This window comes from Antechinus flavipes, chromosome 3 (genome assembly GCF_016432865.1).
Source record: "Antechinus flavipes isolate AdamAnt ecotype Samford, QLD, Australia chromosome 3, AdamAnt_v2, whole genome shotgun sequence".
Classification (NCBI taxonomy): Eukaryota; Metazoa; Chordata; class Mammalia; order Dasyuromorphia; family Dasyuridae; genus Antechinus; species Antechinus flavipes.
The window spans coordinates 420,974,494-421,000,323 of record NC_067400.1 but is presented as its reverse complement, the minus strand read 5'-3'; the positions used below and the strand labels follow the sequence as shown (position 1 = coordinate 421,000,323).

At 36.1% G+C, this 25,830-nt stretch overlaps 1 protein-coding gene across 1 annotated transcript in view; it reads left to right on the top strand.

Moving 5' to 3' along the window:
- The window catches only part of MYO3B (myosin IIIB), a 601,952-nt gene that overhangs the window by 512,937 nt on the left and 63,185 nt on the right, over positions 1–25,830 (top strand). Inside the window, exons 31-33 of the mRNA XM_051990668.1 lie at positions 22,226–22,332; positions 22,706–22,752; positions 23,685–23,857. Of these exons, the coding sequence (XP_051846628.1) occupies positions 22,226–22,332; positions 22,706–22,752; positions 23,685–23,823 (293 nt within the window). The 3' untranslated portion in view covers positions 23,824–23,857. The remainder of the gene's footprint in view (positions 1–22,225; positions 22,333–22,705; positions 22,753–23,684; positions 23,858–25,830) is intronic.

Genomic DNA, 25,830 nt, shown 5'->3' with positions numbered 1-25,830 from the left:
TTGTACACAGCAATAATGAGATTATGTGATGATCCATTCTCATGGATGTGGCTCTTTTCAACAGTGAGGTAATTCAAGCCAGTTCTAGTGGATTTGTGATGGAGAGATACATCTGCATCTGGGAAAAGGGCTGTTGGGATTGAATGTGAATCACAACAGTTTTTTCACCTTTTTTTATTATTGTTTGCTTGTTTTGGGGGGTTTTTTTCTCATTTTTTTCCCTTTTTGATCTGATTTTTCTTGTGTGATAATTATGTAAATATGTATAGAAGAACTGTACATGTTTAATATATATCAGATTACTTGCTGTCTAGGGTAGGGGGTGGGGGAAGAAAGGGAAAAATTTGAACATAAGGGTTTGCAAGGGTGAATGTTGGAAATTATCCTTGCATGGAAATTAAAAAAAAAAAACTATTATTAAAAGAGAGAGGAGGAGGAGGAGGAAGAAAGGAGAAAGAGAAGAGGTATTTTAGAAGAGAACTGAAGGAAGCTTGCAGGCAAAGATGAGGAATGAAAGCATTTCAGGCATGGGGAAATGGTCAATGAAAATGCCTAAATCTGGAGATAGAGTACCTTATATGAGAAATAGCAAGGGAGCCAGTGTCATAGGATCTTAGAGCACAAGACATAAGACTGGAAAAGAGGCAGGAGAAAGTCATGAAGGGCTTTGAACACCAAACTGAAGATTATATATTTCCTTCAAAACTCCTATTACCTCACCTTAAAAATAACTCTGCTTCCTTAATATAGTATATAGAGGTGTATGGGGTGTTCAGGAGGACTAACTCCTCTAGTGGTCTGCTCCCCCTTTTTAGGCTTGCTCATCCACCTTTGGTGTCCATCTATCACCCAACTCTCTCCTGCGGCTCCGAGAAGCTGTAGCATGCACAATAGCACATTCCAGTAAAACCCTCTTGGCAGATGGCTAAACCAGGCTGAGGGTAACTTATAGGTCTCAAACCTCCCAGTGCGTTAAGGGTATGTTTTCCCCAATGTGAAGCAATGTGAAGACTTCACCTGGTAGAATGGGCAGGTGAGAACAATTTGTTCCATTGGCCTTGATAATAGCTGAAGCAGACATCAAAGATGCATCTCGAGCCATCTTAATGTTTGTCCAACCACTGGACTTCAGTGATTCTGGAAGAAAGAGTAATGACTTTGTTCAACTCTGCTTCGCTTAAATCCAATCCACTCAAAAGTCAAGACATCACCTGCAGTGTCACTGGTCCTCTTCAAAAACGAGGGACAAACAACAATAGTTTATATGAGCTTTCATATTTTCAGATGCATATATATATTACAAAAACTTTTTCATTAATAATCTACTTTGTAAACATGTCTATGAAATAAATTCTAAAGAGACTATGAAATGAAGAAAAGAGATCAACAAACACACAGTAAAAATGTATTTTAGTGATAAACAACTAGTATTTTCCCTTCCCTACCATTTCTTATTTATAATCATATTATGAATTTTATATATTCTCTTGCAAAATCTACATGTACTTTCTCTTTTCGTGGCACAGGAAGAACTAAGAGTATGACCAGTGGTTTTTAATGTTGAAAATTTCTTTAAAAAGAAAACATTTTGGTTCCTTAGAATCAGCCACCTGGCAGAGAAGATGTAAAATTGTCCTCAGGGCTCTCTATCTGCCCTGACTGGCTTTTGGAAGAACCCAAATGCATTTCTTCCTTCCACTACTAGATTTACATGAAGCTAACCACTGCTCTGAAAGACAGATATGCAAATCTGGATGAAACTGGAAGCATTCCAAGCATCATAAATAAATGTTAATCATATAAGGAAAACAACAAGGAAGACTTTTGTTTTCTACCAAAATCTCCTCCCCAGACTGTTAACAATGCTGCATGGGGCCTGATCAATATATTAGCGCTTGAGAACCAAAGTCCTTTGGAATAAATTAGTCTAGCAGGAAAGAAATAAACAAAGAACAAATTAACATGTTTTTAGACATTGCTTAAATTTTCATGAATGTAGACCTTGAGATGGTATGATGAGTTCCCAGGAGTCCCCGCTAATATTTGGCTGTAATTAAGAGCTGCCCTTTCATGTTTTATCTGATGTAGGTGGGAAATCACCAACATGCTTGCTGTGTTCCTTCCTCATGCTTCCTAACAAATGCCTTGTTTACTTCATTAATAATAAATAAAAGCCTCATAAGTAGTCCTATTACCCTGTCATACTTCACTCTTGTTTCACCTCCAGCTCAGAGTTGCTATATTTCAGGATATTAAACCAATGAGACATTCCTTAGTAACCCACAGACATTAAATTTTCAGGGACTCAAATAGACTTCACAACTATTCCTTCCTATGTGTCTGTGTAGGCAGGATGGAGTTGGATTTTGTTATCTTAATTGTTAAGGCTCACTCTGCCCAAGGACTTTTGGTAAGGATTTTTGGGTAGTCCTGGTAATGGCTACTCAATAAGGTATTAAGCTTAAAAGTCAAGAGAGAATTTCAGGAACAAAGACTGAGTAGGAACCTAAAAAAGGGGGACCCTTACAGTTAGTGGTCAATGAAATAAGAAAAGGGTTAGAATCAATGATCTCTGAAATAACTTGTAATACTATGAACTGAACTACAACTTTATTTTCTATTTACTTACTTTTAGTGCCAGATATAGAGAGAAATTGTTTTTAATAACCTTGAGAAGGTTAAGCATCTTTAAAAATAATAGCTTCTAGACCAAAATCACTTTTGTCAAACAATAACATTTCATAATCCCAACACCAAATGGTAATAGCTATCTAAAATATATGTTTTGGTATAACCATCTTCTTGTTGATATGAGCAAATATGTACAAGGAGAAAAAGATATGTAGGAACACAGTGAATATGACATCAAATTACTTGGGGGGAAATTCACAGGAATTTTTAAATACAGTTCTGTTTATTCATATAAAAGTCAATTTTCAAATGCATATTTTGGTGTGTTTGAAGTAATCAGCTTCTGAAATAAGCAAACTATAATTGGCATGTTTCTAGTTCAGATGAACTTAAGTTTGCCATATCCTTAATGTTCAGAAATATTGTATGGATATACTGACCCACGGTTGTTAATTGACTCTAAAGAAAGGCAAGTTTCAGCAAAATATTTCAGGGAACAATTAATTCTAATAGCTAGGTTCTAATGAACAACGAGTTTCAATGGACTATAGGCCAATAGTTTTCAGTAGGATTTCATAATACTATTGTAGGACTTTTTCATAACGTGTTAATAATATTACTGTGAAATATCTGGTTAGAGCAATATTCTATAAGATATGCCTCTATTTCAAAGCTACCACTTACTTGTTTTGTTTTGTTTTGGTTTTTTTAGTAAAGAGGGATTAAAGGTAACTGACACAAGCAAATTCATGGGTTCAAAGATCAGAGGGTGCCATATAGTCTCTTTGAATCCTAAAAATTGGGATTTTTAACCCAAACAATTATTAAGCTTCTTTAATCTTCTTAAAATATTCAAATTATCACTTGCTAAAAGGTAAGGCAAATTCAACACAATTACAAATATACTACATCTTGCAATGGATTTTAAAGGCCTTTTATCCCCCACTTTATAATTAGAAAACAATAACTACATACCTAAAAAACCAAGATAGTCTGTTTTAACTAATATACATAATAGTTGATTTTATATATGTGCGTATACATATATATATATGTATACACATACATACATATTTTATATGTTGTTGGTTTTCAGTTGTTTTACTCGTATACAACGCTTAATGACCCCATTTTGATGTTTTCTTAGCAAAGCTACTGGAGTAGTTGGCCGTGTCATTCTCCAGCTCATTTTACAGATGAGGAACTGAAACAAACAGGGTTAAGTGACTTTCTAGTAAGAGTCTGAAGTTGGATTTGAACTCATGAAAAGAAGTCTTCCTGATTTTAAGTAGTGTTCTATCCATTGCACCATGTATACCTATGAATATGTGTGTGTGTATATATCTCTTTATAGACACATATATGTATAGATATTTAAGAGACCATGCAGAATTACTATATTTAGCTCATGACTAGAATAGTTTGTTTAAGCAATTTTTTAAAAATATGCCCAAAGGAAAAGATTGAGATGCATTTTTAATGTTCTTCTCTGCCCTCTGACCTCAACTGAAAATACTATCACCCTTGTTATAAAATTTTAGAGTGCTTTGTTTGGATCTCTCCTATGTTTTTGTCACATTTAACTTGGAAAATATTTATTTGTGTACAAGTCATTCACTCCCTGTCAGATCAGTCTCCCAGAGGGCACGTACTATATCATTTTTCATCTTTGCTTTTCCACTTCCTAGAAGAGGACCTTGTTCATAGCAGATACCTAATAATTTTTAATATTGAATATAAATTCAGAAGTATAACTTCTCAAAAATGAATATCCATTGTGGTTTAGATGTTTTTGCTATTTGGAGGTAAGTCATAGGCCAAGTTTTTTAATAGTTTTACTAATAACTTGGTTTTTATACCAGTCATTTCCCCAGCTAAATGGCATAAAATATACCAGGCTTAGAACTGGGAAGACTCATATTTCTGAGTTCAAATGTGACCTTAAATTCTTACTAATTGTATCATCCTGAGCAAGCATGTAACCTCAGTTTCCTCATCTGTAAAATGAAGTGGAGAAAGAAATGTAAACCACTCCAGTATCACTACCAAGAAAAACCCAAATAAGGTCCTAAAGAGTCAGCCATGACTGAAAAAATGACTGAACAATTTCCCATATATGGCCTCCAACTCACTGAAATTTTCCTTTTAACAAAGAAAAAGTTATTTAAAATCACATGACAAAGGAAAACATCTAACATCTAAATGTAGCAGTCATCACCTGTAATTTCCCACCTCTATTGGGAGGTCATAAATTCATAGAATCATAGACTTAGGGGGTTCCATTATTTGTTTTCTAGAAATAACACTGGTCATTATAATTAAACTGATTATGGATTATACACATTTTTAATGTGACATGATAAAAATACCAACAGTTAGATCCTGAAATATCAGAAATAGTTGAACTAGATGGAAGACCTGGAAATCTTTTAAGAAAGAAGAGTTATTTTTGTATTAATCTTTGAATAGAACTTTTTAGTACCATATTATCAACATTTTTCAATTAATATCAAGGATGTCCCTATCCCTGGAATTTACTCCATCTTTATATCTAATTCTCAGAATCTTTGCCTTCTTTTCAATGCCCAGTTGAAGAGGAAGAGTAAGACTGGCAAAGATGCAGAAGATAGCAATGAAAAAAGGAGGAGGATAAAAGGAGAGAAGAAGGAAAGGAAAGGAAAGGAAAGGAAAGGAAAGGAAAGGAAAGGAAAGGAAAGGAAAGGAAAGGAAAGGAAAGGAAAGGAAAGGAAAGGAAAGGAAAGAAAGGAAAGGAAAAAGGAAAGGAGAAAGGAAAGGGAAAGGAAAGGGAAAGGAAAGGGAAAGGAAAGGGAAAGGAAAGGAAAGGAAAGGAAAGGAAAGGAAAGGAAAGGAAAGGAAAGGAAAGGAAAGGAAAGGAAAGGAAAGGAAAGGAAAGGAAAGGAAAGGAAAGGAAAGGAAAGGAAAGGAAAGGAAAGGAAAGGAAAGGAAAGGAAAGGAAAGGAAAGGAAAGGAAAGGAAAGGAAAGGAGGAGGGAGAGAGAGAGAGAGGGAGGAAGGGAGGGAAGAAGGGAGGAAGGGAGAAAAGGAGAGAGGGAGGATGAAAGAAAGGAAAGATGGAAGAAAGGAAAGATGGAAGAAAGAAAAGATGGAAGGAAGAAAAGATGGAAGGAAGGAAGGAAGGAAGGAAGGAAGGAAGGAAGGAAGGAAGGAAGGAAGGAAGGAAGGAAGGAAGGAAGAAAGGAAGGAAGGGAAGGAGAGAAGGAGGGAGGGAGGGAGAAAGAAAAAGAAGACGTTAACAATTGCCAACTTCTAAAGTAGATTCTATCTGAGGGCCCTTTGAGTTCTCAGGTTACTTCTGGACAGCTTCTGTCTTTGAACGTTGAATCTGTAGCCCTTGTATGTGAGTTGAGACACTGACCAGGCACCTAAGGATAGGATCTAGGCTTTTTTTTTTTTTATAAAAACCACCTTAAAAACTGAGCATTTTAATTCTTTTAGAATCATAATTTTTAAAATGACCAACTCAAACATGGCAAAACTAGAGCTGATTGATTTTTTTCTTTTTTCATCTTAGATTATACTCATTTTTAGGTTTCAGAGCTTAGATTTGTTATTAATCATGAGTCTTGTCACATAATACAGGTGTTTTGTGTACCAAGAAAGTTATTGTATAATATGCGTAAATTAATCTGATTATACATATTGAAACTAACAGGACAAAAACTTAAGTAAAGGACTAGTAAAACAGATTGTATCCAACCAAAATTCATAGATTCACACTCTCCTTTGTTTTGTTCTTTATATACCAGAATGTTCATGTTTATTGATAATTGTTAAATTCACACTTCAGAGAAAATTTAAATTAAAACAAAAAAAGCACTAGTGCCCATATCAGGAGTCTATACAGATTATTGAGCCCAGTGGGGTAAGGAACTGAAACTGGGTCAAGAAAAGATAATACCTCATTCCTTTACCCCTTCTGTCTACATTCCCCAGAGGGAAAACTATTAAACAATAGAAAAGTCTACATTGGAAACCAAGCACTACAGAATCCAAAGTCTGCAAGTTGTTTTCAGAAGAAGGGGATTTGAGCTCCATGATTAAAAAAAAAAAAAATGCCAGCCTCAGCAGAGTTCACTTATCAGCAATGAGCAGCTTTTCCCCCCCAGTCCAGATGGTACATAGAGCCAAGCCAGGCAGAGACCCTTAGTCTCCTGCTGCCTTTTTATGCTGGCCCTTGATTGCTAATGACCCCCAGCTGGACTGGCTCCCTGACCCATTTAACCCCTCTCAGCTGGACCTCTCCAGCTCCTGCAGGGACAGGAGAGGTATGAAAGTCAGGGGTGGACCAGTGCCAAGTCATACAGGGCTGCCACCCCTAGGTCTGAGACAATGAAGTGTATCTCAGCTCCATCACCAAAGTTGTCTTTCAGAACCATCCAATGGAGAGCACATGCTAATCCATTTTTCTATAATAAATGCAACCTGATAAATATGACCAGACTTACTTATGGCCACCATTTTATACAGCTTAAAGCTAAGACAAAGTGGTCCTCTGATTAGATATTTCCATCAGGTTTTATGGTATGGACAGCAGAGAAATAAATTGTTGTTAGTTTGAAAATTTTAAACCAACCTTTGTCAAAGCTACTAGATAGATTTAGTATAATGCAAAGGCAATATATCATGATACAAAGCCAGGGTCTATCCTGCATAAGGGAAAAGGGTAATTACCTGATCAGATCCTGTAATAAAGTATATTACATAGGAGATCGCCTCATTTGCAGATGCATTTATAACAGCTTTGTTTATTTGCCTTGCTTGATGATGTGGATTCTTTTTTTTTTACATATTTATTTATAGAAAAATATTGTGTCCAAACTTCTATGTGGATATATATATATGTGTGTGTGTGTGTGTGTGTGTGTCCAAACATATAAATGCTGATAAGTGCTCTTATAAGCACTTTATTATAAGATAACCTCTTATTAGAGGGAAAAAGATCATCAGGCTACATGTCTTGTTACTATAATTGGGTTGTGTTGTTCTGTCTTGTCTGGTTAAGGAAAACCCCTTGGGTTCATTGTGGGTAAACAGTACGATGAAGTCGAGTAGTTCTATTACCCTAAAGAACTAAATGCTAAATTCTTGATCTGAATACAGCTACAAAAGCATTCTGCCATTCTCCTTTTTTTTTCTCCATCCTTGAATTTTTTATTGGATTTTTGGACCAAATTTGCATCCTATGTAATGCTACAAAGATTTCCCTGAAGAGCTAAACAAGATAAAAAGTTAACCCAATGATATTAATGTGGATTTTTTTAAACTTAGTATATCTCCCTTATTATTTTATTGGAATTCTAGAGAATTGGGACTAAAGTAACCTTGATGTTCTGATTTCTCATCACTAACGTGGCAAATTTTTATTAATGTTGTTGTTTTGTTTTCATACCTCTCATCAAATGTGAAGTTCAGTCCCATATTTCTAATTTTATATTGGCTTATACTTCACTTTCTTTTCTGTTTCTGATTAATTTCTCTCTCATACCCTTAGCCATTTGATTGCACAATCTTACCAAGCTAATACAGCTCAGCTCAAACATATGTTAGAAATCAGACTTATTCAGGTTTAAAAAGTTAAATTAACCTAAAGTTTAATTAATTAATTAAAAAGCTAAATTAATCTTCAAACTTTGGCTAAGGTGTAGTCAAATGATAATTCTAGTACCAATTGTAATTTTTCCATATTGTTGCTTATTTTCTATTGGTTTGGCCTTTGAGAACTCGGGCCACTTGTACACCATGGAAATACATCAGAAGGATGATTTTGGATAAAGTTTACAAAACATGGGAATATATTTCATTTATTGAATGTATGTCACTTATAAAGTTTATAATGCTGACTTGTACTCTCATATACTTATTGCTCTGCCATAGGGATGGGGTCACCTTATTATGACCTCTTTGCAGAACTTTAGTTCTACTAAACTTCAGGAGAGATCCATTTCCTTTTTTTTTTTTTTTTTTTTTTTTTTTTTTTTAATTAGGCACCTGGGGTTAAGGGATTTGCTTAGTGTCACCTAGGTAAATAAGTATCTGAGACTGGATTTGAACTTAGTTTCTCCTGAACCTAGGGCCAATGCTCTGTCCACTTTGCAACCTAGCTTTCTCTCCATTTTCTTTTTATAATAAATAGTATTATAAAGAGGGGCAACCTAGTAAAGTAGATTGAGAGATGATCAGGAAGACCCAGATTCAAATCCTTCCTCTGATACATACTAATGGGCAAGTCATTTAACTTTTCAATGTCCCCAAATAACTTTCTAAGACTATAAGTTGCAAAGGTGCTGACTCATATGGATTGACAGGTCCTATCTATATTCCTATCCTATAACAAAGTCTAAACATATTTATATTTTTTTCCTGAAGACTAGTTTGAAGTTATAATATTTAAATTAATTTCTGGCTCTATTATTTATTATCTATGTGATCTTGGCTCAACCTTTGTAGATTTCCATTTTCTTATCTATGAAACAGCAGAAAGTTTAGTGAGATCCTTAGTTTTTTTTTTTTTTTTCTCTCCTTCTGTGTCATGGGCTCTATCAGCAGCTGATGAAGCCTAGGAACCCCTTCTAAGAATAATTTTCTGTGAAAACCTTCTGAGAAAAACATTTGTAACTGAAGAAAATACTAAAATTCAATGAAAAGTTAGTGAGAATAAAGATATAATGCTTTCCCATTTAACTTTACAGCTCCATTAAATTTTATCCACAGATCATTTGGTAGTCCATGGACCCCAAATTAAGAATTAAGAATTCTTGAAGTAAAACATGGCCAAGGTTTCTTTAAATTTTAGACCTGTAGCAGAATATGCTTGGAGAAAGTGTCAAGTTATCCGCCTTCATTAAAATCCTTTAAATAAAAAAAGTAGAGTCAAACAGTATATAAAAGTAAAAGCACTGAATTTTTCAGTCAGTAAGTCTGGATTCCAGTCTTAGCTCTCTGTTCCTTAAACCTATTTGGACATAGGCAGTCAGTCTCTCTGAGTTTCTTTTTTTTTTCCTTTTATTTTTTAAATAAGAGCTTTGCACTAGAATGTCTCCGAGGTCCCTTTCTTGGATTCAATAACTCTTCCATATATGGAAAAAACAATATTTCTAAAAAGTTAAGTGATTTGCCCAAGACATCATAATTATTGGCACTGTCATAACTAGGATCAAAGTCTCCCAATTTTGTTTTACTAGGCTATTTTGTGACTTTGTAAGCATTTATAGCAGGGGCTTTTGGGGTCCTTGTCCCTCTCCCTAAATCTGGTATCAAATATGCTTCTTCCTCAAACATTCATTGTGTTTGTCCAACCTTAAAAATGGCATTCTTTAGTTGTGCTTTTATCTGCTTTTATATAAGACCTCATTGCAGTGTTCTTTATTGGTTACTTAGATTACATATTCTCCTTGAAGGCTAAGACTTTGACTTAAAAGTATATATAATTTTTTCTCCCTATTTCCTAGTACACCATTCTATATATAGCAGATTCTTAGTGAATATTTGTTCAATTAATTTTAATTTATAGGATCATAAAATCATGAATTTAAAACTGGAAGGCTTCTCTGCATCATAATTTCATTTCACAGATTAATAAATTAATCATCAAATACCTATGAAGTGCCTACTATGGCCCAGCCATTGTCCTAAGCACTGGGGTTCAAAAAGAGTCAAAAGGCAGTTCCTATTCTCAAAGGTCTTACAATCTAATGGGGGATACTAATTGCAAACAAGTCGATATAAACAAGATATCTGCGGGATAAATAGTCACTAGGAAACATTAGAATTAAGAATTCCCGTGGGAAGTAAAATTTTAGTTGGAACTTAAAGGAAGTCAGGGAAGTTAGTCAGAGTGGAGGAGGGAGAGCATTCCAGGTAGAGGGGACAGCAGTAAAAAATGCCAGGAGCTAAAAGATGATATATCTTTTTTTCCCTGAGGCAATTGAGGTTAAGTGACTTGCCCAGGGTCATACAGCTAGGAAGTCTTAAGTGTCTGAGATCAAATTTGAATTCAGGTCTTCCTGGTGCTCTATCCACTGCACTACCTACGATATATCTAGGTATATCCTGTGTCACTGGAACAAAGAATAAATGTCAAGGTAAAGCTGACAGCATAAGCATAGAATTTCAGAGCTGAAAGTGACCTTAGAGGAGATGCAGTCCAGCTCATTCATGAATTCCTATAGTAATCCACCAAAAGATGGGATTGTCCCCTCTCTGCAAAGAAACCTCCAAGGAAGAAAATTTTGAAAACCAAGAAGTTTAAGGGATTTTACCCAATGTCATGCAAACATTGAGTGATTGGACTTTGAACAGACTTTTTGATTCCAAGTCCAGAGCACTGAATTGAATTGACTCAAATTATTAAGAACTCTACAATATGTAATTATAGCTAATGCTTACATAGCACTGCATAATTTACAAAGTGCTTTCCTCACAACACTGAAACAGTATCTCAAATTTTTCACCAGGTGACAGACATTTCACAATACTTAATTTCACTTAAACATAATTTTTAACACAACTGTAAATCCTTTCATGGCCCCCTCAGTCTGTGTCATAAAATAAAGAAGTTTGAGAGCAGCATTGTAAAGATGGACTCAAGGGAAACAACTAATTAATTTTTTAACAGTCAAGTGAAATGTGAAGAATAAATGGGCATTTATTAAGCACCTAATATGTTTTATTAGAAATATGCTACAAAGATTAAAAAAAGACTCAGAAGTATATGAAGTAAGTTGGTTTATTTATAGTTCTTGTAAGAAATGAATGATTTACTACTCATGGGCAGATCCACACTTAAAGACTTAGGAATGAGCCCTTTATTTCCTATTCTGAAGTACAAGTTCCCTCCCTCCTTTACCTCAATTGTCTGGGGATGACAAAATTAATAGACTTTTTGCTCTTCCATTGTATGTTCCTCCTTGACATGTTCCCCCTCCTTCATCATACAGCCTATGTTAAAAAACTAGAGAAAACTACTCATTTAAAGAGGAGAATTTAATATTAATTAACTCATTAAGCATACATACTCAGAGCTTACAGTTATCTTTTACCTATATTTCTTATTTTGGGGTGATTTTTATCAGTTTATCCTTCAGCAGCTCAATATTTTCTTTTGTACAACTAAGTCAGTTGACATGACCTTTCTCCAACTCTTTGTCCCTAGATGGAAACACAACTTTATAGATTGCTCTCACTAGATATTATTACTATCTATTTTATAGATGGTGATTGTGATGCACAGAGCCACAGATGTAACAAATTTGAATTCAAATTTTCCTGAATACAGATCCAATACTCTGCCTACTCCACCATTGAAATGCTTTCATTATAGATATAAATATATGGATTGGTTGAACGTATTACTACTCATCAACTGCTCAATATAACTCAATCCCTAGACCAGGGACAAAGTTGAGTGAATTAACCCCTCAGAATTAGAAGAAAGACCATCACTTATGAGTTTCTGATCCTTCTGGAGAGAAGGGAGGAGGCAAGGGAAAGGCCAATAAGATGCCCATGCTGGGCAGGCTCTGATGTTCCTGGAAACAAAACATTGTAAAGACTTAGAATGAATAACTCATGAATAAATCCTGGAGGGGGGAAGGAAGATATTGCATCATACAAAGATTATGAATAATAAAAAGTAAAACAAAACGGAAGAAAACCCAAAAGCAGTCAGCAACATGCTGAATATGCAGAAACTTTTGAAAGGACAGTGTTTTTTCAAAACTTTCCACATCGAACCAGCCCTTATGAGACATTAGAATTTTTGCCCTAAATTTCTGGTTTGCTTTAAAGAAAATTTCATTAGGTCAGAATGACTTTTCAGCCTTGTCATCTATTCATGGCTCAACCTTGGCAAACTCCCTTTAGAGTTTCAGACTTCTGGAAAATGTAGATAATATTTCTTTATTCAGCAAAATTGTTCTCTTGTGCTGTTAGAAATTGTTTTCCTGACTCCCAGGAGATTAAAAGCCATCATGCTCACTCTGACCAATCCCTACCAGTTTGATGCTGTCTCTAGCTAAAGTATATACTAGTCTTCTGGTCCTAGGGTTCTTCTCTTTCCCCTGACTTGCCTTCCCAGCTTCTCCTTCACCAAAATTTGCTGGGTCTATGTTCTCTCTTTTCTGAATACTGTCTATTTTGTAATGATGTTTAGCTAATCTAGTATTATAGAGTGGACCTGGGTTAGCTTAGTCCTTTAATAGTTTAAGTCAAACATTGGAATGAAATGACATATTCATTGGTCATTCAACAGTCAAGCAAAGAAAATGTAGTCAGCAATAGCAAAGCAATGACATTCAATAAGGATATTCAGTGACAGGGGGAGGGAAGGGAAGAAGCATCCATTGAAAGCCTACTATGTGCCAGGCACTTGGAAGAAGTAAATCATGAATAAATTCTTGAGGAGGGAGGAGAGATATTGCATCATGCCTCGGAGGGACTGTCTCCCCTTTTTCCTTGGAGCTGGGTAGAGAAACTTCCCTCTTACTGAAGAAAAGCTAGCCATCTCTCAACAATGCCATCCTATATTTTTCCAAAACCTCTCTGGGCAAGAATTGTCCCGTGATCATTGGTTGCTATAACAGCAGTAATATGGAATGACCAATCAATTCTGGAGAGTAAGATAATGGCTTCAATGGACCTACCTTTGCCCCTGACCACATAAGCATCCCTTCCCCAGGACCCTCATTCTTGCCAATGGCCGTTTCTGGGAGCCAGGCCAATGTCTACTGTGGGATCCACGTGCCACAGGTGCTGACACCTGATCACAGACCTTCACCAGACTCAAATGCTGCCCATCTTCTCCTGGTCGTGGTCAGGAGCATCATCACTGTAATCCCCACACCCAGAGACAGGCAGAATATTCCATGGGTCTAGTCACTGCCACTGCTTAGATCTGCTCCCTCACCCCCACATGCCAGGGGTTTGTACATGGTAGCAGCAAGATTTGGGGGTGATCAATTAACTCTTCTCAGCAATGTGATGATCCAAGACAATTCCAATAGACTTGAGTTGGAAAAGCCATCCACATCCAAAGAAAAAACCATGGAGATTAAATACAGATCAAAGCATACTATTTTCACCTTTTTTTGTTTGCTTGCTTTTTCTTTCTTGTGGTTTTCTCTCTTTTGTTTAGATTTTTCTTTTACAACATTACTTATATGGAAATATGTTTTTTAACTTGTTCTATTATTATATATGCATTCTTGAAATGGAAATTTATTGTTATATATTTTAAGAAATAGAGAATGCTTTGATCTGTATTTAGGAATAATCAGTTCCTTCCCTAAGTATGGGTAGGATTTTTCATCATAAGTTCTTCAGAGTAGTTATGGATGAATATACTACTGAGAATAACAAAGACATCCCAGAACATTGCTATTATTTAGTAAATTTAACTTTGTTCATAGAGGACTTTCCAGGTTTTGTTTTTTTTTTCCCTGAGAGCATCCTGCTCATCATTTCCCAAAGAACAGTAATATTTCATCAGAGAAACTTGCTTCGAAAATGTTTTAACAATTATTATTGCTAATTGTATTTCCCTCCATTTATTCTCTCTCTCCTTTCACCCAGGCCCTCCTCAAAAATGTTTTGCTACTGACCACTCCCTCCTCCAATATACCCTCTTTTTTATCGCCCTCCCCCACTTCCCATATCCCATTCCTCTCCTATTTTCTGTCAGAGTAAGATAGATTTCTATGTCCTTATTGAGTATATATGTTATTTACTATTTGAATCAATTCTGACGAGAGTAAGGTTGACTCACTCACCCTCTCCTCCCCTCTTGCTCTTCATTTAAAAGCTTTTTTTTGACTCTTTTTTATGGCAGATAATTTTCAACATGGAAATATGTTTAAGATGATTGTATATGCATATGATATATCAGACTGCTTGCTGCCTTGACAAGGGGGGGAAATAAGTAAAGGAAGGAGAAAAAATGGAACTCAATTGAAAACTCTATGTAATTGGAAAAATAAGATACTATTGAAATTTTTTAAAAAGGAGTTAAACACAGTGCCTACCACATAGTAAGTGCTATATCAATGTTAGCTGTTATTACTTGTCATTATTATTATTATTTTTGTTGCTGATGGAATTAGGGTTAAGTGACTTGCTCAGGGTCGCATAGCTAGGAAGTGTTAAGTATCTGAGGTCACATTTGAACCCAAGTCTTCCTGACTTCAGAGAAGGTGCTCTATCCACTGTGACACATAGCTGCCCTTTCATTATTATTAATAATAATGGGAATTTGTCTCTACCCCAGTAGAGACAAACCTTCTAGGATTGTGGGTAGGATCAAGTAATTTCCTTTGAAGATCTTCCCAACTCATTCATGTGTTCTCAATGGTTTCTAAATACCCCATTAAATAAAATAAAATTTTTTACACAGTGTTTCAAACTATATCAAACTGTTCCCAAAAATGGTAGGGGGGAACATCTTTGGCTCAGACATAGGCCATAGTTAGTGAGCTTAGAGACCTGTCAGCAGCAGATTTTTTTTTAAATCCTATAAATTCAACAAATAACCATTTACTGCTATTTTCATCAAGTTATAATTCTTACTGATACAGAACATGTTCATACAGATCTCACCTTGCTGAATGACCACAGGCAGTTTACTCCCAGGATTACTGTAAGATACTTAGGATAAGTCACTACCATCACTGGAAGCATCAACAATAACAATAAAACTTCAAGAAGCAAGAAGCCAGTCAGGGCCCCCTTTCCTTTGCCTCACCCATCCCTCCATTTCAACTAGATGGATCTGTTACAATATTGCATGAGTATATCCAATTGTTGATTAGACCCACAATATTGAACTTATGTTGTTGTTTGGTTGTTTTTCAGTCATCTCCAACTCTTTGTGATCCAATTAGATTATAGGAGGGCATAAATGGGCAGATATGGATGAATTCTGAACTTACTCATTTAAGGGTTCAACCAAATGGACATCACAGATCCATCTGTGGAGGACTGAGTATTTAAAGTGCCAGGCACTGTGCTAATAACTTAAGCTATAAAAACAAAAATAAAAATATTCCCTTTATTCAGACTACTTATATTCTACTGAAAGTAAGCCACATATTAGTAATTACACAATATGTGCATAATAAATACAAAATAATATAAGGCAGGTGAAGATTACTAACAAGTTGGGAATCAATTAATCAAATATTATATTTTATTATTTTATATTATTTATAATATAGATATTTATACATGTTACCTATGTTATGTGTAATATAATTTTTATGTTGTTTTGATTTTATTACATTCATATTTTATATATTGTTACATATTGCTAGTATACTTCTGTATTTTATTATATTACTTAATATATTGTACTTATTTATATATTATACATGTATATTTATTTATATTACATCTAGCATATTGTTAAATTTTACTTATTATACTCTATGTACTAGATTCTGGAGATACCAAGTACAAAGAATGAAAAATCTCTACTGTAAAGGAGCTTTCATTCTAATGGACAGCCAAGTAAACATAAAAATGGAGCATAATTATACAGTGAATAGATATAAATATACACAAAATAGGTAAATACAACTTTCTAATGAAGAGGACTGACCTTTGGATGAATTAGTAAAGGTTGTCACAAAGCATAGTATTTGAGCTGTATCTTAAAGTAAAGGGGCTTCATGAAACAAAAGTAAGGAGGGAATATACCAGTATAAAAATAAGGAGGTGGAGGATGAACTAAATTGTATTTGAGGGATGAAAGAAGGACAGTTTGACTGGATTGCAGAGCAGGAAGGTGAATAATAGCCAATGAAGACTGAAAGAGTAGATTAGGGTCAAGTTGTGCAGGGCTTTTAAGAAAACAGAATAGTTTTTATTTCATCCTATGGGGGAAGAAGGAACCACTTGAGTTAGTTGAGTGAAGGAGTCACATGATCAGATCGGTGCTTAAGGAAATTTAGTTTGGCAGCAGTGTGTGGGATAGAATGTTAGAAAGAGATTTGAGACAGGGGGGCCAATGAGGAGACTATTTGCAACAATTTAGGCAAGAAATTGTGAGAGTTAAAAAAGCGGGGAGAGCATATGCAGGAGATGTTGTAAAAGGAGAAATGGGAAAAGTTTGACAACTGGTTTGCTATGTGGGGTAAGAGAGAGTGAGGAGTCCAAGATAATATCAAGATTATGAATTTGGGAGGCTGGAAGGATGGTGTTGCTTCAAATGAACTTGGGAAATTTAGGGAAAGGGAAGTTTTGAGGGCAAAGATAATGAGTTCAGTTCTGGACAGTTTGAGTTTTAGATGTCTATGGGATGTTCAGATTGAAATATTCAAAAGGCAGTTGGTGATGGAACAGTGAAATTCAGGGGAGCTCAGCTCCCCAAAGCTCCACTTTGCATCTGCTGCCTTGCCTGGTTTCAGTTCCACTGCACAAAGTCTCTCTTGGAATAAGCTCATCAGTACCAGCTGAAGGCTTGATTGACTCCATCTCCCTCAGCCTCCTCTCTCCTCTTTGGATGGCTGGAGGACAGAGTACCAAACTCCTTCCAATGCCTTCCTTTGTAGAGGGTAGGACCTGGACTCTTAGATCACTCACTTTGCATCTGCAGCCTTGCATGGTTTCATCTCCACAAAATAAGATGCCCAGGTACCTCCTCATTTCACTTTCCTGTGCCCTCCCCCATGACTTTTCTGGCCTCTTTTGTGCATTTTCTTGCCTTTGGTAGATTGTAAAGTCATTCAGGGCAGAAACTTTCTTTTTTATTCATTGTAACCTCAAGTATTAGCACAGTAGCTAGCACATCATGAGGGCTTAATAAATGCATATTGAATTGGATTGGGGAGCAACTAAGGCTGGAGATATAAATAGATAATAAATATAGATAGACATAGAACCACAAACACACTTTTTATTTATGTGTGTATATATATATGTTTATATATACATGCATTCATAACTACATATATACATTTATATGTGTATACACACACACACACACATATATATATATATACACGCATCTATGTGGATCTGGATATATCTGAGGTTCATCTGCAGAGAGATAATAATTAAATTTCCTTAAGTTGATGAGGCAAAAGACTGTAGAGAGAGAATAGATGCAGGTCAAGATCATAATCTTAGGGGCCCCTAACTACAAGGGTCATGATATGATATGAACCAGCAGAGGAGACTAGAAGGAATGTTCAGACAGGTAGGAGAAGAACCAGGAGAGAATGAAGTAATAAAAATCCACATGTAAGAAATTACAATAGAGCTGAGCCTTAAAGGAAAAAAAGAGAATCCAAGAAATATAGAGCATTCCATGGGAGGGTAAGAGCCCATGTAAAGACTCAGATTCAAGATGCTACTGGTAGACTAAAAACTCACTATCATCAGGACTCATGTCAAATTTTTAGATTTGTACCTGTTACGGTGTCAAAATAAAAGAATCACATCAAATACATAATTTCCTTCAAAGCATTATCCACTTCCATACCCATACCCTTTAGGAAGCATAAGAGATAGTTTGTTTACTTGTTTCAGATTCTTTGTGATTCCATTTAGATTTTTCTTGTCAAAGACACAGGAGTACTTTGCCATTTCTTTCTTCAGCACATTTTACAGATGAAGACACTGAGGCAAAAAAGGTTACATGACTTATTCAGGGTCATATAGTTAGTAAGTGTCTGAGGCCACATTTGAATCCAGGTCCTCCTGATTCCTGGCATTCTATCTATTATACTGTGCAGTTGCCTTAGAGATAGTTACTTCCAGGGAAGAAAAAAAGAATCTTAATTTTTATACAAATGTCATCATGGAGGTAAAACTTCTTAAAACATTAGTGCAGTTGAGAGTAACTGAAACATTAGCATAAGTGGAAGACATGACATGACACAGAGATTGGGTGATTTTCTGATAAATAAGAACAGTTTTATACATCAAAATGAATGAATAAGACCCAAAAAATGAATTTCATGGTTTAAATTATCCATTTGGCTTTTTAGATTGAGCATCTTATCCAGATAATGCTATCAGTTTTTACAGGGTAGAGATTTAGCTCATGATTTATTTTAAATCTGGATGAATACAAGAATTATTTCCTTTGGTTGGAAACCCTGCAAAATCAGACAAGTTTACAAGTAAAAGGATGGAACAGATCATTATTTTTAGCTCTGTCTCACATAAGTTAATTGTCTTTGCAGGGCCTCCATCTATCCGCCTAAATACTACAATCCAATGAATTGCAGAACTTAGACTATCAGGTCCAGGATAAGTCTCATTCATGCCCTAAGCCCTTGGAGTTCTGGAAGGAACTTATTCTAATTTTGCTTTCCCTGTAACACAGTACAATCCTTGTTGGATGGGACCTGAAATCTGCACCATCAGTCAAGGAAAACAGTTGAAAAAAATTTAATATCTGCCTTCTTTGTAAAGGTGGGGAGCTAAGGGTATGGAACACTGGGTATACTTTCAGACGGTACACATTGATTAGTTTTACTGAACTATTTTTTGTTCCCATCTTTCTATTTTATTCTTTGTTAATATATGAAATTGGGACTACAGAGCAGCAGTTAAATATAAGCTATTATTATTGTCAAAAGTTCCAGGGTATTTTCACCTAGATCCATGAGACTGTTCTTGTGTCCTGTCTTTCATTGGGCCTGGGATAGTCCATGACTGACCAAGGTTGATGGTACTGATGGAACCCATCCTTGCTTGGGGAATACAGAAAATCATAGCAGATAATATCAGCAAAGAAGAAGATTAGGAACATAGAGCATCGAGCCAATATCTGGGTCTACACAGACCAGTAAAGTCACAGGAAAAAAACAGAAATGGGCTCAAAACCAGCGATCTGCCACAAGGTCATAGAAGTGAACTGGAGAAAGGGAAAGGAAAGGTTCAGATTTCTAGCTTGCAATGTCTCAGTACCAGGGAAGAGATCAAGACAGACATGTTCAATTGATTGCACTAAAGGAAGGACTTAGTGAACAACTGAGAACCTTAAACCTGCCTTCAGTCTTGTCCAAATTTACTGCCCATTCTTCTGCTGCCTCCAGGGAATCCACAGGCCAGCTGACATCTAGAGGATGTGAGCAGAGACATTTACTAGAGCACTGGAAGCTCTTTGGAGGAAAGTCACCATTTTCTATTGTAATTCACTCCAATTGTCACTAAACTCATTCTTGTTTTCCTTTAAATTGTGACCTTTGTGTGAAATACAAGTGTACTTTTCTACTTTAAGGAAACAATGTACAAAATCCTCTAATTATGGAAGAATTGCTTTGAATAGTGATCTCACCTAGGAAATTTTAAAATAGAACTCAGTTTGCAGAAATCTATTTTACACGCAACTTGTCAGGATTATATTTGTATTTAAAACAATACTTATTTGTATTTCTAGAACATAGCACAGTGACTAGCATATATTAGGTGCTTAATAAATGCTTGCTGATTGATTAATTGTATTAATGTATTCATTCCATAGGACAAAGTGTTTCCATAACAAGTCTGATTTTTTTTTTCACTTTTCAAATGGCTACTGTGTAGAGACAGGATTTAACTACTTTATAAAAGTAAAATGTAATGTACTACTAGAGCAATACCATCCTAAGAATACTAATGTAACATTCTTTCAATCACATTTTTAAAAATATATTTTATGAGAAAAAATAAAACAAACCTAGACTTGAAGTTAAGTGATTTAGATTTGAATCTTGTTTTTGATATTGACTAGTTGTGTAATCATTGACAAGTTTGTGATCACAAAATCATAGATTTAGGTCTAATGGGAACCTCAGAAGTGATTTTGCACAATTTCTTTATTTACAATGAGAAAACTCATTAAAGATTTGAGAACACTTAGCCTCCACATAACAATTTTTTTATCAGTAAAATGGGGACAATAATATCACTCCCTCTTATAAAACCTTTCTTTACACAAATACACACACACACACACAGAGTTTCTGAATCAAATGAAATAATATGTAAAATATCTTGTAAACCACAAAGCACCTTGTAAATGTCAATTATTATTATTTTGTGGGTTTATACATTAGTTGTTTTCCTTTTAAAGTTTTCTTTGCAGAGATACTGGTCTGTGCCATTTCCTTCTCCAGTTCACTTTACAGATGAGGAAACTGAGGCAGGCAGAGCTAAATGACTTGTCTAGGATGACACAACTAGCAAGTGACTGAAGGGTGGACTTGAAATTGGGTTTTCCTGATTCCTGGATTCAGTGTTTGAGGATAGAGCTACATTAATATGAATGAAATATACATTTCTTCAACTCCTATCAAATGGAAACAAAGAAATAGCTGGTTCGATTTTGTTGTACTATGATATGGGTACACTTATTAAAATCCATGGGGGGAAAAGGAATGCAAATTTGATAACAAATTGGCTATCATTCTGCATGATAATTTAAAATACCATCTTTCCTTCCTGGAGTTCGAAAGACTCTAACAAGGGTAATCACCCCAATCCTTAGGAACATCCCTGAGAGTTAAATGGAAAATACTGTTTGTATTTATTTGGGCTGTGTTAGCAGAAACAAATCAACCAAGAAATCCATTATTAGCTGAGAAACCAACTATGCTGATGTGCCTTTCTCTTCCCCAAAAGTTACTGTATTTTAATAACTTGCTCAAGTTGACTCAAAATGTCCTGAGGCACAATGAAAATGTGCAGTCCGGGTCCAGAAGACTAAGACTCTCTTAGTACACAAAGCGCATGGGGGTGGGTGGGTGGAAGCATTAAGGATTGGTGTTCTATGGGTTGTTGTCTATGTACTGTCAAGATCTCATAATAATGGGATCTCATTTCAAAGATTCAGTGGAAAAGACATCAGATTCCATGAAAATCAATTGTTTGTAAAGGAAATGGACCATGGCTCAATTTGACAAGTTATTTTCTCTTTGGAGATTTTAAGTGCACTCTTGTAGTGGGATTCTAAAACCAGCCCTATTACAAAGTAGCTTCTTAGTGTTACAGTTCAATTGACCTTTTCTTCCTTTTTACTTCTACTACCTCTAAAGAACGCAGAGATCAATTGTATTTTTTCAAAGCATTTAACTAATACTAGCTAGGCCCACATTTTCCCACAAAATGCAGCCCTCTAAAAGCTTTCCTTCTCTGCCCGGCAGAGTATGTGTTCCAGATGGCTTTCAACTCACTGTCCGATGAGCTGCAAATTATCATAAAGCAGCATCTCTCCGACTGGCTTCGGTGTTTCACACTCTGAGAGCCTCCCAAGAAAGCTGCCCCTCTGTGCTGGACTGAAGCTGACCACTAACCAAAAAACTCCCTTCCTGAATGCTCAGAGAGCAGTCAGTCATTTTGCTTGGAAAGATGAGGGCAGAACTGGAAAGCAGTTAACACCTGGCCCTTTTCTTCGAGATAACTTCTCTCAAAGCTACCATGCTGCAGAGTATTCTCCAAACATCTATTACAATGGAATGAATTTGCCAATAAGGACATTTGTAGAAATATCCTTTTTTTTGGCCTAAAACCTCAAAGATTTTTCTCGACACCTGGGATGTCTCAAAGCCAAATTTTGTGTTCTCTTATTCTAGGTTCAGAAAACTGTGTCGAACAGAAGCTGAGAACACCTCGCAGAAGATGTCAGCAGCCCAAAATGCTGAATAGCCCTGAGGATAACATGTACTATAACCAGTTAAACGTGAGTTCAAAGTGGCCATAAAGCGTTTTACTGGCTTTGTTTCCAGTTAATAATTCTGTTATTAATACCTGTTCCAGCCCCTCCAGCCCCACCCCCACGCTCTTCTCCTCTCCTCCTGAACATGTGCTTATGCTCTTTATCTGTTGCTTTCATGTCAGGATGTCTGCCTTCACGGTGAATAATTGATGCGGTTTATCAAAGACGAGCAAGATGCATGCTTCATCAGGCTCACTTGAGCCCTTTGATCAAAAAAATTATGCTGTGACTTCTGATATTATCAGCATCTGCTTGCATTCAACACAAAATCACTTTGAATTAAAAATTAACGACTTGCTGCTTTGCTTTGACTGTGTGTTCTTGGCCCTCTCCACAGGGAACTCTAGAATATCAAGGGAGCAAGAGGAAGCCAAGAAAATTTGGGTAAATATCTGTCTTCTTAGTTCTAAGCAACTGTAAACAGAAGAAGTCCTTTGTGATATTACAGAAAATGCAAAACTTCTAGAGAGATTTCTAAAAATAAGCAATTAGAATATTCGGTCATTATTAACACTGGGAACTTAAAAAAAAATTAGTATCAAGTACACAACTTGTATCTGCTAGTATCTAAAAAGACTGTCCAATAAAGGGATTGAATTAGATGGTCTTTAAGGTCCCTTTTGGAAGCACCATTCTAGTACTCCTGGAGTCTGTGAAATTGTGTCCTATTGGAGAATGTTCTTTTTCCATTCTTTCCCATAGGTACTTCGGAGAATTTTAGTTTGTTTTTAATATGAGAGAGATAGGAGACGGTAGCCTTTTATCTACAGATTAGATGTAACACACACACACACACACACACACACACACACACACACACACACTGCAAGTATGACGTCTACAGAATAACTCATGGATCAGAATTCTCTCTTTACTTGCAAAGATCATCCCCAAAGGTCAAAGCAAAATCTGGGCTTCTGATTCTTGGCTATTAGGGGGAAGAGACGAAAAAAAAAGGAGCTCATCAGGGCTGATACTCAGGCTCTTAGCGAAAGCATTAAGGAACCAAAGACAATTTGTTTCCCATAAATCAGCAGTCCCAGTACATAACAACTTCCAGCCACAGCTCTCTTTGACCCAAAAGTGAAAGGTGTGGCAGACAGTCATTAATCTCCCTCCCCATCCAAGTTCCCTACACAGTGATTTAAAGAGAGGGAGAAATCCTTTGGGTTCCTTTTAAAGCAATGATGCTTCCATATGATTCTAGCCCTGTCCCGTTCAGACCGTTTGTATAATGTTAGCAACACTACTGATGGTGATGACATCAGGAATGCTTTCACTTTCCCCACAAAAGTAATTCCTTTTCCTTGTCATAGGCAAATCAAAGTGCTTGATGGGGAAGATGAATATTACAAATCACTGTCTGCTGTGGATTCCGTCCCTGAAGAAGACAGTTCCGTCCAGTATCCCCTGCTTTCCTCACCCTCCAGAGGAGAGTCTTTGGCTAAAAGCTGAGCTGTACTACCTGCCCCTCAATCTGCTGCTACTGGTAAGAACAATCATTATGAAATCCCTGAACCAGCCTTTCACCTGGAGGCCCTGAAATCGCCAAGGATTCTGGCTCTCCCCTTGTTAAGTGACCCACCTTAAGAAAAAGACACTGTTGTTTCTAATACAAACCATCTTAGTTCTGCTATAAACCATTATTTCAGGCCTAGTTCAGCAATTTGATGTCATTTGGCAAAAATAATAATAATAAATAATAATAATAATAAAATAAAAAGAGTTCTTGCTGAATATCAGAATAAACTCTTGGTTTAAAAAAAAAAAAAAACACTAATCCAGTGTAGGTATTACATCCTGTCCTGTTTGAGCAGGACATCTAAAAATTCGAGTTTGACTTTCAAAACCACCCCAAAAAAGAGGAAGGAAAGGGGAAATGTTAAAGTCACTAGGAAGACTGAGTCTGGCTTTCCAAAATGTGCTCCTTAAAAGTAGCATTTCACCATCCTTCAGTTCAAAGCTAAGAATCTTACTCACAATGCTACTGGCTCCTACTGCTGCTCTGCTCATTAAGTGTTTGCTCTCTAATTGATGGACTCCATTCTCTGTGAGTAAAAGTGAGTTAAGCTAGACAGACCAAATCAATTGCAGTAACAGAGAAGTGCTAGAGGGAATCATTTAACTGACCACATCATTATGGATTGTAAGCATTAATGCAGATTTGGAGGTTTGCATAAAGCAAATGTGTAATGGGGGAGGAGTGAATAAGGTGTTTATTTTATTAAACATTTAGATGCTCACAGAGCAGTAGATGGCTGTCACCAATGAGTAAGCAATAATAGCTCTCAGGCCACAGTTTGTATTTCAAAATTTAGAAATGGTTTATATGCTTCATGTTTAGAATAAATTTAATTCAGTATATTTTCAGTTACAGAGCATCATTTCCACCCATTTATTATGCAGTTTTTGTCACATTTTATAGTCAGAAAGAACTCGTATTATCTGAAATAGGTTCAATGCTATACAATGTTCTCTTATCTAGATTTGGATTCTCTCTCTCTCTCTCTCTCTCTCTCTCTCTCTCTCTCTCTCTCTCTCTCTCTCTCTCTCTCTCTCTCTCTCTCTCTCTCTCTTTCTCCCCCACTCCCTTTGCTTTAAAAAAAAGTAGTGTTTGCTCTAAGTGACTAATTGAACTACTTACTTACTCATTAATGGTTCTTACTGATTATGAACCGACCTTACCTAACTGCTAAGTTCTAAACCAAAGTGAATGACAAGTTAGAAAAGGCAGTGTGATGGAAAGATCATCCATCAGACATGATTTCAGAGGACTAACAGTGACATTTATATCCTCCTGACTTTCTCTCATCAAGAGCTGGTGAACTGTAGGTATGAAATGAGGAAGACATCAAAAATGGCCAGTGTGTTTGTTTGTTTTTCTTACTTGTTCTTTGTTATAAAGGAAAGTTCAATTTAGTGGGGATTAGTCAGGGTGGGGAAGGAGTGGGAAAGAGTGACACTGATATAAAAAAAGAATATTGATACTAAAAGGAAAAAATGAATGAGAAGCGGATTTAGAATTCAGATATCGGGTTGAGTTTTAACTGTCACTGACAAGCTGTATGACCAAGTCATTTGATCTCTCTGACTTCAATTTCCCTACCTAGAGGCAGAGTGTCCAGCACCCAGCAGGCACTTGATAAATGGTTTATGACCATTTGACTAACCAACCAACTTCTCAACAGAATAAATAGTCCTTGATCCATCTGTCTTACAGAGTTATCATGCAAAAGTGCTCAATAAATGTAAATTCATTGTCACAATATTATACATACAAACTAGTAAGACTAGTGTATGTATAACTAGTGACCAGAAATACCAATTATTCAGCCTGGGTCAAAATTGCAGTACCTATTTGTATAGTTAGACTCAATATCCCAGTACCCATCTCTATGTCTCATTTTAGTTATACAATTACTTATACAATTAGTTATACAAATACAATGCAATTATAATTGT